The sequence below is a fragment of the Platalea leucorodia genome, assembly GCF_965183815.1.
Source record: "Platalea leucorodia genome assembly, chromosome: 2".
Classification (NCBI taxonomy): domain Eukaryota; kingdom Metazoa; phylum Chordata; class Aves; order Pelecaniformes; family Threskiornithidae; genus Platalea; species Platalea leucorodia.
Genome location: NC_138824.1, coordinates 66,621,219 through 66,635,949, shown reverse-complemented (window position 1 = coordinate 66,635,949; position 14,731 = coordinate 66,621,219). Strand labels below are relative to the sequence as shown.

The 14,731-nt window shown below is 41.2% G+C and overlaps 1 protein-coding gene across 1 annotated transcript in view; it reads left to right on the top strand.

The window, feature by feature from the left end:
* RASA3 (RAS p21 protein activator 3) overlaps positions 1 to 14,731 on the top strand; it is a 133,093-nt gene that overhangs the window by 71,233 nt on the left and 47,129 nt on the right. The window contains exon 5 of the mRNA XM_082335596.1: positions 4,889 to 4,965. Coding sequence (XP_082191722.1) covers positions 4,889 to 4,965 — 77 coding nt within the window. The remainder of the gene's footprint in view (positions 1 to 4,888; positions 4,966 to 14,731) is intronic.

The following is a 14,731-nucleotide window of genomic DNA, read 5'->3' as shown; positions in this document are numbered from 1 at the left end:
TAGAATGGTGGGTGATCACAAACCTCTTGTCCAGCAGGTTTAATAGTAGACAAATACCTTTTTTAGGCATCTTTGTGATATCGGCTATTGTTCTTCTGTAGAATAGAGAATTACAGTGCTGTGTGAGCCCTGTATATGAAGATAACTGACTTGATATTTAATATTCAAGCAAGCGGATTGTTTCTGTTTAACAATGAAGACTTGCTCTTTTGATGTTTTTAAAAAGTGAAAGATTTCTAAAAACTGTTTCACAGTAACAAAAAGGATGGATATCTGGTTGATAGTTCCTTAAAGATATGATTTAAGAGATTTGGGTAGATTTGGCTCCTGTCTTTTGAACTTAGGCAGACTGTCAGTCTTTTGTGCATTTACTAGAGCCTCAGATAGAGAGTACAGAGATTCCTAGTGTTTGTCGGCGTTTTTTCATAAAACTTTCCCTGAAAAACGAGATCGCATCTGTTTTGAGTTAGATCAGATGTTGCATCTGAATCTACAGTCACTGGATCATGTGGTGTGTGTCAGATTCCAGGCCAAAATGTGTGCACATAACTGCACTCAGAAATGGCTCCCAGTGGTGTCCTGGTAACTGTGCAAACACTGCCTCTGAGGCCCACCACTTGTTCAAGATGCTAACAGTGCTTCGTGCCAGGATGGCAGAACTTTGTCGTAAGAATAACTTTAGGATAATCTACGGTCACGTGTTTCCTTTTCTCCTTCAACATACTGTGTTTAAATTAAACTGCAAATTTGCAACTGCTGGAAACATGATACAGGTAGGTAGCATTTGTATACTTTTACTTGCTTTACAACTGTTTTCTGGTGTTTCAATCCACAGTAACTCACAGCTGCATTCCAAGGAGAAATGAGGTGGTTGGAGACAGGCTTTTCCTGTATCTATAAAAACAGGGCTTTGAGTCTGCTTTTCCTTTTCTTTGCAAGCTTGTGATCAGTTTCAGTTTGTTTTTCGGACGACTGTGCGTGTAGTTCTCCCTGATGCCTATTAGTGTTATGAGAATGTTAACAAGGCTGGAACTTGATTTGATTATTTTTTAGTAAAGGCGATATTTAACAAGCATAGTATAAGTTTTCTTTTCCTCAGTAAGGCCCTTTAAAAGGTTTGTTTGTTACTGATTTCCTTTTGAATACTGTCTACTTCCCTACAAGAAATTCAGTCTACTGGTGACTTCTTTAATCAAGATCTGAAAAATGGAAGCCGGCTGGCCCCATTATGCGATGTTAGATGTGATTAGGAAGGACGTACGACCTATGAACCTACCCATCTATATCAGCCGGAGTTAGTGGAAAAGGAAGTGTTCAGCAGTTGAGTTGGCACTCCTTCAGTTTGTTCCTTGAAAAAGTCCTACCCTTCCAAATGTGAAGGGTATGCTAATGAGCATAGCTGCTTCTAGGAACATCCTGAAACATTTTTTTTATGGAAATGTTTTTACTAGTTAATGCATTCTACTTCAAAATTGTCAAAGCTCCAGCTTCTTCTCTGAGTTTTTTTTTTTTTCTGTGCTGAAGGAAAAAAAGCTTTATGGCTTGGGACTGATCCTAGACTCAATCCCTGGCTCTGCAACAGGGATTCTGTCTGAGCAGGACCAAGCCACAGTGTTTCAGCTGTAAAACAGGGACTAAATATTTTTTTATCCTCCTGCATTATCTGATCTTTCATGCTTGTAATGCTGTCAGTAACTGTGTGCACCTAGCACGACTGGAGGCTCTTGTTATTACCACAGTAGTTCTTTTAATAATAAAAATATGAATTTCTTTTTTATAAACTGTCAGTAAATAAAGATATTGGCAACTCCGTGTTTCTGTGGTACATTTAATCCAGTATAGGTTGACCTTCTGTTGGTTAGATTAACTGTTGGTTTTATGATACTGATTTATTGCATAGTTTTCTGTCTTCCCTTTGAAAACTGGGTTATCCGGTATTTTGTAAACCCAACTAATGCCATTGCTCAGGATTAAATTTATTCAGGTGAATCCTTATGTTTTGCCTAACAGTATAATTGATTTGGGAAGAAGCATTCTGTTTATGTAGGAGTTATATTTTCTGTGAATTAAGCCTGCAAATATGTTACTGTAGCCTTATTTTAATGTATTTATATATTTGAGTTTTTAACTGGAATTAAGGAGATGTTCTGGGAATAGCCATAGGGCTGTTGGTCGCAGTGATCCCATGACCTCTGTTTTGCTGTATGAAGCTTTGAGTCACATTTTGAGCAGTTGACAGTTTTCAAAGTCTTCACAAGAGAAAAATGAGAGCTGCAAGAAAAAATGGCTCTCAGCCCAAAAGAGGCAGAGCTATATTTTTGTGCTTAATGTAGCTGGGAAAATGTGTGAAGTACTGCTGACTTTAAAAGGTTACAGCTTAATTTCTAAAATAGGGAGCTTCCATCTTACTTAATCTGTGTGAGATCAAGCCAAATGGGCACTGTAAGTTTGCATTCAGGCTCACCTGAATGCATTGAAGCATTCTTTATTTCCTGAGAGAGGTCAGTCTCGCCTTTGTTTAAGATCAGCAGAAATAATTCTATAAAAACATTATCTTACCTTCTTGGTATTTTTCTACAAAGAGAGATTTTCTCTAGAGTTTCTAAATCTGTGTTCCTGTCTCTTAATTTCTTCAAAACTTGTATTAGTGTTGATTTCTCTAGTAAAGGTAATATGCAGGCTATCAACAAAGACAGCAGCAGTGGTTTTTACAGGTTCATAATATAAATTTGTTCTCCAGAGGCTAGTGGTTTAGCTCCTGTGATAAAATATGTGACCAATGGAAGAGAGAACAGTGAAGAGTAAGGGGAAAACCTAGTAAAACTAAAGCCAGAAGACTGTCCTGCTTAACCAGAGTTCTTACCTGGTTGTGTGCCTAGCCCTTGTTATGCGCAGGTACGATGGGCACTGCAGTGGTACTGAGTCTTAAAGAGATGGGTCTAGAAGTGGTTTTATGCATTTGTGCAGAGAAATCCTTCTCTTGTTCATGGGGACAGGTTTCAGTTTGTAAGAAAATGATGGATGTTGACATTTGCATACACTGACAAGGGTGAAGGAGGATACCTGTCTTGCTGAAACAGACATGAAGAATCAGGAGTCTGACAGCCAAATGCAACATTTGGTTTTTGCATTGTTGTTTGGTTTTATTATTTTCTTTAAAATGATGCAAAAGACACCTGGCAGGATCCATCTTTTTTAAGCTCCCACACAGGTTTGGGTCCTTTGCTGTTCAGAATGCCAGCGAGCTGCTGCGATGCCTCTGCAACATAGGCTTTTATACAGCTTGGAGAGGTCTTCTTGTTTTGTGGATGAACATCAGTATCATCTGCCACATGTACTTGAAAAGCCTGTGTTCCAGCCCTCGGACAGGAAAACCCACTACTGAGTCAGAATACTGAAGGTGTAAGTAGGTGATAGAGGTTTGAGGAGTGAAAGCGTGAAATGCAGGAAAAGTGTGAAGCGTGCATTCAAGATAGCACAGGAAGAATAGTACCAAGAAAGGGGTATATGAGGAAGGGGGGAAAATGACTGTAGCAGTAAGAAACAGAATCTCTCATAGGCTTCTTCAGGACAAGTATTCAGGCACTGACTTCAGTGTTTGTTTGTGCTGCTAAATGTAAGAGGACCAGGGAGTGACCTTGAACTGAACTTCTGCATGTCCGTGCTGCTTAATTGTTACTGCACCTCCTGCTCTGCTTTGGACTGCTTTCACCAGCTTTCGTCCAGACAAATGCGCTGTAGAGGAAGTAGATCTTAGCAGTGTAGGTGCAACTGGAAGGTTCTTTCTGCCAGGGTTTGGTCTTCACTCTACTCTGTTACACAGGATAGACATCCTCATAGAGCAGGAGGTTGCTGTAACTAGTCAGAAGTGTCAGGGAAGTCTCTGGCAGGAGTTTTGGTCACGTGCAAAAAGACGACAGGTCAAATCTGGAAGATCTTATGAAAGGGGTGGCAACAGACTTCTGTATGAGTTGAGGTAGATTGGAGTCAAAGATGACACCCACATTAGAGCTCTGACTAACTAGCAGGGTGGATTTTAGGGTCCTTTGGTAAAAAGGGTGGAGGAGAGGTGGTTATGGAGGTGAATGACTCAATTTTGGCCATGGTGATTTGCCGAAGATGATTGGGCAGTGCTGGCATGTCAGAATAGGTCAATAACAAAACGTATTTTGCATTTGCTATATAACACTGTAAAAGTGGTGCTGAGCTTTTGCCAGTGGGAGTGGATGCTCATGTTTTGAAATGTAATAGAGTTAATAAGAGGAATGCAGTTTGTATTCATGATTGCCTTTATTTTCTTAGCATATTTGAGCATAACATCTTGGCTCAAGTCATAATAAAGTTAATGTGATGGTAAGGAGTTGAAGACTGTGTAATAGTAGATACTATGAATGCTAACAACATGGTTGAACTTTTTCTTTTTTAGTTACCCAATGTAGTTTTACTGATACTTGTCTCACAGTTTGTATTATTTCATAATTTTTCTTTTTCTAATGTTCAAAACATGTAGCTGTTCATTTATAACACACTGCTGTGATATCTTTTCAATGATTGTGTTTCAGATCTTTGCTTAATATTTAAAATGCTAAATATAGATAAAAGTCCAACACAATATTTTTGTGTCAGACCACAGATACTTCATATCCCTCAATTAGTAAAACATACAGAGATGAGATAATGGTGGGAATTATGCACTGAAATTTAGCAAAATGGCTACTAATCTGGATTCTCTGGCAGTTGAAATACCTTAGCTATACAGCCATTACTTAATCTTTAAACTCCTCCTGGAATTACTTGCATTAACTGACTTGCTTTGTTTTAAGTTGGAATGGTATGCCTGGCTGTGCATAAAACTAACTTATCATATGCTGTTTTTGGTGTATTTCAGGGGAAGGTCCACCTCGAGCTGAGACTCAGTGAAGTCATAACAGACACTGGTGTCGTCTGCCATAAGCTTGCAACACGGTAGGATTTGAAATGTAACTGCGGAGTTATGAGGAACACTGATTACAGATAGTGTGCAATGCTTCATTTAAAAATAGTTGGAAGAATCAAAACATTAATTGGACAGTGAATGTTCTTAATCAGTGATATCCTTATGAATTTATAGGATGTGAGATTTTTTTTTCATTTTCTCTTTTCCTTCTCTCCACATAATCTACATAATTTTCTTCCTAACAGTCTTAGATGTTAATAAATCAGTTATCCAATTTAGTCATGGCATAGATACTAAAAAGACATCAAAGGATAATATTAATGTCCTTCTGATGTGCTTTAAGGACCTTACCAGCTAAGCAAATTTGTAGCACAACTTGTGTGTTGACAGAGTGTTACAAAACAAAAGTCTGCTGTCAGTTATTAAAGCAGTCTCAGAATCAGTCGTCCAATCTCACTCAAATGAATTGAAACATAGAAGCTGCAGGACTCAGATGGGAGTCAAGATTTCACCTTCCTCTGAGGAGGAGTCTGGAAGGCCATTGCTCTCTGACCACACCAGAGCCTTGTAGGTGGCTACTTCAGGAGCAGTGGCAGAACTGGTTGGCTTCTGTCAGGAATCTGCTTTGTATTCTCTGTCTGGCAGAAGAGCTGTCAAGATCGGAGTGTTGGCGTCATACGCTTCTAGCTATTTGTCAACTGTGTCAATAGAAAAAATGCTCTGCTAGGAAAGTTCTGACCAGCCCTATTTTCAGACCGGTATTTGACATCATTTTGTTACTGCCTTTGCTAAGGCTTTGTTAATAAGCTGTCATGGTAGTCTTTAAATCTAGGACCTGTTAACAAATGCAGGTGAGCCATGTGGTTGACCTGCATCCTTCTAGGCACACTGTTGATATGAGGATGTGCTGGGGAATGTGATCTTCCACGCCTGTGCATATACCTTCTAGCCATCCGGGCCCTACCAGAGCTCTGCGAGTAAGTACGTTTGAAGTCTTTCTCTCCACAGTCTGTTGTGATGAGGCAGGGTGAATAACAGGCATAGTCTGGTGCAAGTTGCTGTGTAGGCTCTGACCTCCAGTGAACTTACTAACTAGGGCACAATGCCACTGGAACACAGCTGTAGCTCTTTCAGAACAAAAGTTGCTATATCAGTATAGCTGTGCACTACCTGGAGGGCCCAACCTTCCTTCAGCTACTACCTGAGGACTCTCATTGTGTCATTTTCCATTGTGCAATTTGAATATGACCAAGTAATGATGATCTCGCGCCTTCGGGGAAACCAGGGTTCAAACCTGCATCTCCCAACTCCTAGGCTGGCATCTTTTGTTGAAGTGTTATTTGTATTGCTATAGGTCCTAGGGCTTTGCAGGAGAGGGGGAAATAGAAGGTGGGAAAAGGCAGTTTCTTGTCTTTCTACCCCACTGTATATCTGCTATGTGAGAGGGTATATGTGTGTGGGACACATGGGACAGTGGGCTTAGCACTAAGCTTGGGCTGTTCTCAGAGCAGGCCTGGAGGATACTGTGCTTGGAGAGTGAAGAGGAGCACAGTTGTCCTGAGTACCAGATTTTTTTTGCTTTGGCCTTTCTGGAAGTGTGTAGTGCACTCCTTAGTGGTGTGATAGAGCCACAAAGGCCTCTGTCCATATCCTTTGAACCCTAATTGTGGGTTAAGACCCTGTGATGTCTGGGACTCTGCAAACACAGATTAACTGGAACATCCTTCCACTCTCACCATGGTCTGTTTTGAATAGTTAGGTGGTATACTGAAGGACCTTCAGAAGTGTTTGCCTCACATTATTTTGTTCTGAGGGAGTATGCCATGCCACAGCCAGCTTTCTTTTAAAGGTTTTGTCTTCAGTTAAATGAGCCCTGGTAACATTATAGTACCAATGGATTTTTAAGTAAAATTCCTGAAATGCTAGAAATAAGTGTCTGAAAAGGTCCTTCTTAACATGTAACACGCGGAGCTTCTTGCTTCATGAAAAGCAATAAGGCAATGACAACTGTAACAGTATGGCAGCGTGCAGCATGTTTTTCTAACTTTCTATTCATTTGACCAGACAGGTCTTAAATCTTTATTCAAATTTTTGCCTGTATGGCCTTGATTTGAAGACTATTTTGTTCACTTTCTACAATGCAGAGAAAATACTTGGACTGGCTTGCAAAGCATTCTGCAACTGTGATTTGCAAGGTATTGTTCAGTGAACACAATGTATTAGCTGAAACGCGTACAAAAATCCTGAGGTTTTAACCACTGAATCATAATGTTCAGAGTTTATCTTGATTTAAAACCAGCCCTTGGCTCTTAGAAACAAAACTTGAAAATCAGAGCCTGAGCAAGCTTATGTCTGCTGAAGCCATCTTTTCCCATTGTTGTCTTCTCTTCTGTAGCTGACCTGGACACTCTCTTTGGCTCTGGCTATTTTCCATGGCTATTTGTTATTCGAGTGGTAAGTGAGAGTAGAGCGTAGCAGTTTAAATAAGGGAATTGGGAAATAAAAATATTTCTAGAGTATGTAGTTCCATTGGTGCAGGTTTTCATGGCAATGTGTCTTACAAGTGGGAAAGAGGAAGGGAATGATGAAGAAAAAGAAAGGGGAATGATTACATTGGGGGAAAAAAGGCACTTTAGAACGTAGTCCAGCATTTTCTTAATGCCACACTGTTTGCTTTAGGGAGGTATACAGTAAACTGCAGCTCTTAACGTTTTTCCACATGATCTGAAATCTTGTTCAGGTTTGTTCATAGATAGTTTGGTTCTAGTGCTTAGGCATGTGAGAAGGGAGTGTGGTAATTAAGCAATGCTCAACTAAATGTCTGTATAGCCAGAATTCGCCAGTGGGAATAGCAGCAAAGGTAGGGGAGGCAGTACCTTTGTTATAGGTAGTTCATGAGTGAAAAGCAGAGACTGGGCGTATTAGGGGAGTGCAGCTTCTGATTGTTTTGTGAAGATAACTGATTTTTCTTGTGGACAGCTCATGAATTTGTTACAGTGAGCAAGTAAGACGAGGCTGTAAAACCATGAGCAAGAACCTAGAATCACTTCATCTTAAAAACAGACTGTTCTGATGAATCTAACCCTTGTCTTGTGAACTTCCTTGACTTCCTTTTTTTAAGTTTAATTTTTTTTTTAATGAAGCTCTTAGCTGCAAAGATAAACACTACCCTGAGAATGGCCTCATAGATATAACTGGTTAAACAATTCAGGTTTACAAGGAGAACAAAAGCTGCTTCCAGTGGGCAGCTGTTTAAAAATACCTTAGAGACGCACACTTTTTTAAGCCCCAGAGTAGTGCTTGTTTTCAAAGACACGTATGCAGGCTGAAAGAAGACTAGGCCTAATTAGGAAACTTTTTTACCTATCCAGAAAATAAAGATCAGTTTTCTTATGAGCTTACCCATAGGTCTTCACCAGTGTGCCCTCTGAGCCTGTGCGCATTGCTGCCACCTCTGCATTCCAGAAAGCCTGGAAAGCAGCTGGGGCCTTGCTGAGCCAGCCTGCAGTCCCATGGAGCACACCGTGAACAGTCAGCTGGACGGGTGGATGGGAAAATTCATCTGAATGGAAGGGCAAATTAAAATTGTTAAGTGCTGAGCTCTTGAACATTAAGTAGTAGATTATTTTAAAATGCAAAAGGCATGTGAGCTTCCTTAGCCTCTGCAGAGGAAGCAAAAAAATCAGTTTAAAAATTGTTACCTAATAGCTTCTCCTTAGGAAGCATTCAATACTTTCATTTAGCCCTAAACCACTAAGCTGTTGTGCTTCATCAGAGCCCTTCAGAGGCCCTGGTCTCTGCCAGCTGTTAGAGCACAATCTCCTGGACTGAATCTCTGCAAAAGAGATTATAAGGAGAAGGATTAGTGGATTTAAAAGTTACATTGACAATACAGATGCAGGCACCACACTCAGACTTCTTCTGTCCCCCAGAAGCTCTTGCTGTCATCCTCTGTAAGAACAACAGCTCTCACTTTTGCATGCTTCTTCTGGGAACGCTTTGCTGCTTGCGGGCTCCCTCTGTGGAACTGCTGCGAAACCTGGTGGTCCTAGTGACTGGCTTGGACACAGTTGTCAGCTGGGTCTCCCTAAGCGTCTCATGTCCCTGTTAGAGGACTTGGGATGCGGGCTCTTGATGTGCGTTATATTCCCGACATACAGAGAGAGCAGACCTACAGCCTGCTGAGAACAGAGCTTTGCCCACATGCTTTTCAGATAAAAGACAACATGTATGGACTTTGTGGCCTGGTACCTTCATGTAACTGCATTTGTACTAACTATTGTTGTGCCATGCAGCGAGTCATCTTGAGTGCTAGTAAAAACTAAGTCTTATTCAGGAGGTTCTGGCTTCTCCCCTCTTTGTCCTTCACTCACAGAAGATCTCGTGTTGTGTTCCTCCACACCTTTACAGCCATAGCCTTCCTGGCCCTCTGCACAGTCAGCTGCTGTTTGTTGTGGCTACCAACATCTGGCCTCACCTTCCATTGGCTGTAAAGTGAAGGCCATCTCTTGTTTGTCAAGTGTTTTGTCACCTGCCAGAAATGTGTCTGTAATTTCATGAACATTTTAAGGTACTAAGGCCATGGAAAGAAGTAGTCAAGACTTTCCCATGCTTCCTGCTGCTTGTGTCCGTACCCACCCCTTTGTGCTGACACACGGCTCCTGGTGGCTGCTTCAGCAATGGTGTATTTTTATTTTTTTTCCCCTCATGTTTTTTTAAGCTGAATCAGGCCTTAATCCTGTGCATCCTAGAAACGGCACTATTCTTTTTCTGTAATGCAGAGGAAGGAAAATGAGCAGCAGGGACAAGGGGAGGATGCTCTTTCTGCAGCTGTGCCAGGTTGAAGTGTTTGAACTAAGTAATGAACGGAGTATGTGTACCCATAGACCATGAATACATCTGAAAAACAATGGCACGTGCTTCTCCCTAAATTTTTTCTGAGCCACCACTTTACATATACAGCTATCCTTCCTGCTTCACAATAGAGGTAACCAGAAAGGAGCCCTAGACCTTTTGTAAACCTTTCCCCACCATCGTTAGAACAGATTCTGTGCAGCACATTTGTGTTCAGCACAGGGGTGGTTCCCCAAAGGCTTTAAGGCCTCTGGGCTGGTCCAGACAACTTTCTCTCATCTTGCAGAGCAACATAGGCTAGGATCAGCAGGTACATGCATTCGTATTTATTGAATAAAGAGGAGGGCTCCTGCAGATAGCTTTGTAGAAATCCGTAGGCTTCGCTGTGGTTATGCTACCAGAGGCAACATTTAGAAGCAGTGTTCTGTATTTAGCAAGATGACATCTGAGTTCCAGCATGCCTGAAGGAACAGGCCACTGAACTCCTGTTGAAAGTCAGCGTGAGCTGGGAGCCTGGCTCCCTGATCTTCCTTTGAGAATTCCAGCATGTGTATGTAATTAGTCACATTTAAATGTCTGTATTTATTCAGTGTCCCCAGCTGCTCCTTCAAGTGTTGGCTTATGTCTTGTCTCTTAGGTTTAAAAAAGCTTGGAAACATCTGCTTTGGAGAGCTCCCCGCTCCCCATGCTCCTTTTATTCTCCCCTCCAGTAAATCTATATAGCTAAATAATAACGTATGTGGTTTAGTAGCCACTGCTGTCTTTCATATGTAGTAACACAGTTTTCCAGTAAGCAATTCATGAATCTACAAATACATTAGCAATGCTGACATTTTATTTGATAACCGAAGCATTTGTAGTTCTGGTGTGGAAGACGTGGCTCTTCTGCATTAATTTATGAATTAAACTTAAATGCCATGCAACTCTCTTGGGAGCTCTACAAGATGTATTGTGACCATGTGGACCAAAGTTAAATGGGCTGCTTGCAAGAGCAAGCAGGAAAGGAAACAATAAGTAGATACGACATCCCTAAGGTAAACACTTCAGGGGTCATTAAGAGAAGAGTGACTGAGCTGTGGGCATTTCAGAGCTTTAAAAGCCCTTCTGAAGAGGAAGAGGGAGGTAAGGAGGAAGGTGTCATTTGTTAAGTGTGGTTAAAGCTGAAGGTCTCTGCCCAGGGGTGGGAGTGCTGGGACTTGCTGGTGGTTGCCCAGCCTTCTCTGCCATGTGACTAGAGCACAGAGCATGCAGTGGGCAGCATCTGGCCTTCCTCTCCGATTGCTCACATTAATAGATGTGAATGTCCTAGTCCATGAGCTTTGCTGGGAAGTGGCATGGGCAGCACGTTGCTCGCAGGTTGGTAATCATTCCCCTAAATCAGTCTGACTTTATGGAACTGCTTTAAATTCTCTTACGCAACGTGATGTTTCTAAGGTTAAAGTAAACGATGCTCCATTTTGAAAATTTTAGAGGATCAGCCTCTCTGTTTCGCTCCTGAAGGGCAAAGCCACATATATCAAGTCTAGTCGGAAGGGCTGAGATAATGGCCATTCCTGCTTGTGGATCAGCAGTCTGCATCCTCATCTAAGAGTAAGAGGAAAACATGATCCTATCTTGTCTGGTGAAGGTTTGCTGTTGTCACCTGTGATTGCATTTGGAAACACCTTGAAAAACTACAGGAGTGCAGCTAGTCCTTCAATCATGGAATATATTTAAATGCTTTTGTTTAAAATTAAAACATACAGCCATCATCTTTGAGTCATCTGAGAATTTTCCTTTAGTAATTAGCTTGTTTCCTGCTTTGCTCATTTACGCTGGAGCTAGTTTACTTTCCTATAGATAACTATCTTCATCAGATCCTAGGAATACTTAAAGAAACTGTCTGAAGGGTTGGATTAAAGGGAGAACTTGGAAATGCAAGGGTATATTGTATCTAATGCTGAAGATCAAATTTTGTCGGCTTTCTGTCATGGCTCTCTCTCTGACACTGATAAGAGTGGAAAGCAGGAGTGCAGGAAGGGTAGCCAGTTTTAGATAATGCTTTTCTGTGCTGTTTTGTAATATATTTTTTTCTGAATTCCATTTTAATGCTGAAAACGCTGGGACCCATTAGCTTGATGCAATTTCTTTAATTTCTCATAGTATTTCAGTTTTCTGTAATAGGGGGTGGTGGTGTTGGGTGGACTTTAGTTACTTGTCAGTGGTATAGAGCAGGGTTTACTCCTCTCTTGAGTGTGGTGTGCCGTACTGTATTTTCCTTTTCCAAATTAGAGGTGGTGCTCTGCAACGAAGTCAACAGGAGGCACTCCCTCATGGAGGCAGTGTGCTGATGATGCTATTTTGTGACTACGTAAGGCAGCAGCGCTCAGTCTCAGGCTCTTTATGGTAGGTTGGCCTGGTGCAAGGCTGCAGCTCCTGTTGAGTCTGGAAGTGGCCTGAGGCCAGAGCTGGCAGTGGGTTACAGCTCTCAGCACTTTTTGCCTACATTCAAAATGGGTCCCTGAGCCACCCTGCCTCTTGGGTTTGCTGCTTCCAGGTTTAGAGAATATACATTTATGTGTTGCTTTAGAGAAGTTTCTGCTCTGTTGCAGAGACATACAGCGTACAGCCAGCTTTGAACTCACTTCAGGGTCAAATGAAGCTTATTTTCCTGCCTGAAATATGAGCTGAATCAGTTAGGAAAAAAAAATGGTGTTACTGACTACAAGCAGGACAGTTTAACGTATGCATCAATCAGGTCACCTCACAGTATTTTGAAACATTTCCACTTCTGTTTGCTGTTGGTAGGGAATGCTAATGAGGGCATAAAGTGGTTTCAAGGCGTCACTTTCAATAAACTCATGCATCCATTAAAATGTGTCACAATCCTCTTTCTCTAGAGACCATACCCTGCATCAGGCAGCGCCTTTTCCTACAGGATTGCATCTTGGTTGTGCTTTTAATCTTGTATTTGTTTCATAACAAACTGGTGGGGGAAAATTGCTCAGAGATTAAATCACATAGTATCTGATATTTTTATCATGTAGTGCTGCAAGACTGTGGGTTTTGGGGAGTAGGGAGGGGAAGAGAGAAGGAATGGATATGTATCTCTGTCCAAGGCTTTAGCATAGTACATCAATTTTTTTTTTTTTCCTTCCTCCCAGCTCTGGTAGCATTGAGGTTACACTGTCTGCCATCTACGTAGTTCTTTCCTCTTTGCTTCTCCATCCCCACCAAAACTTCTCTTGACTGTTTTGTAGCCTAAATCAAGTTTAAATTGCTCACTCTCCATCAAACTTCCCCATATCTATAAATCTCTTCCTGCTGCCAGGTTTCCCACTAAATGAAGTTTCAGTTTCACCCTTCTTTGGTTTTGTAGTCGGTGTTTCTTCATTGCTTCTCCTCTGTTCATGAAATTCTTTGTTTACTCAAATCATAAACATGTATCTTCTTATCTGTAATCCTCATCAAGAGCAACTTCTTCGATTAGACCCTTTGGCAGTAGTCCACCTCCAGCAGAACATGTTTTAAAATGCTTGTGATTTTGAGATCGAATCGTTATTGCATGACTCTCTGGAATACGTATAAAACTGAGTTTGTAATTCAAGACTGGAACATAACTCTTCTAAGTCAGTCTGTTTCAAGAGTAAGTGCCACTGTTTAAATAACGTGAGGGTACTTCCTGTTTTACACAGAGGAGTAAACATAGTCTGGGATTATAAATGGGGGCAAATTATTCAAGCATAGATCCTTTTGATAAACGACTTTTAACTTCTAAATGTGCTTAAGGTCACAGTGTCAGGGTGGTTTGGGGGCATTAGAGAGCATTCCTGTAGTACCCATATTTGTAAGAAAGAGATGCATGGACTTTGAGAAACGTGAATTGTTATCACCTTGGATATGCTGCAGTACCCCAAATGTCTGTGGTTTTTACTTCACTGATGTCTTTTAATGGTGATCAGCTGGAGCAGTTCAATTGCGTTTGAGGTAGGGCCCTCGGAAGAATTAGTTAACTGTCTTGCAACATGCCCTGTATCAAGAAGCTCTTTGAAGTACATGGTATTTAGCATAATACAAAGGTAAATTTATATACTGCTTCATTCTGAATGACTGTTGGAATTCCTACAGCTTCTGTGGCAGGCACCATACAAAACCAATGCTGGTGAAGCTTCTAAAGGAGCAATGTGATGGGACGCAATCTAGAAATCTCAGTTTTCTCTGCAAGTTTTTTATCTGTTGCTCCAAGAGCAAGACTTGCCAAGGTGATATGTAGGGAGTAGAAGAGGGAACTGGGGACATCAAGGTATGATAGGAATAGGGGAAGTCACAGGGCTCCAGGGGTTGAAGTTGGGTTTTTTTACAAGTATAAGGAGAATAAAGACATGGTACACAATGCACAGAAAACGCCCTTCATTAACTCTATTGTTCACAGAACTATTTGTTGAGAAGGAAGCTATTGCAAGAAGACTGACAGTGTATGTAGCAATAATGAGAAAGTATCTCTTTCCCTACTCCATCCAGATGAGCTAGAAATCATGTTCATGTTTCTGGGTACATTACTGTACTGGGAGCACAACTGGTTATGTACTATGACCAAGTTCCTTCCAGAGCCAACAGTGCTAAAATCACCTGGTGTCCACTGTACTCCGCTCCCCCCTGCCACCCCTGCTGTAAAGCTTGGACTTGTATGCCATTTTCTGGCATTTTCAGTAAGAGTTGATTGTGAAATATTTCATCTGTGTTGCTAATTATATATTTGTAACATACAAAGCACTTGTGAGTGGGAAGGATTAAAAGTCTTTTAATATACATTTTTAATTTAATAGCACTTTGAGATCAGTCATTTTCACTGTCCCACTCTTTTCCTTCCCACTGTGCAAGGTAGTTTGCTAGTTCTTCCTTTAATCATTTTGCTCTCTCAAATACAAAGAGGAAAGGGAAATATTTTGAAAGAAAATGCGA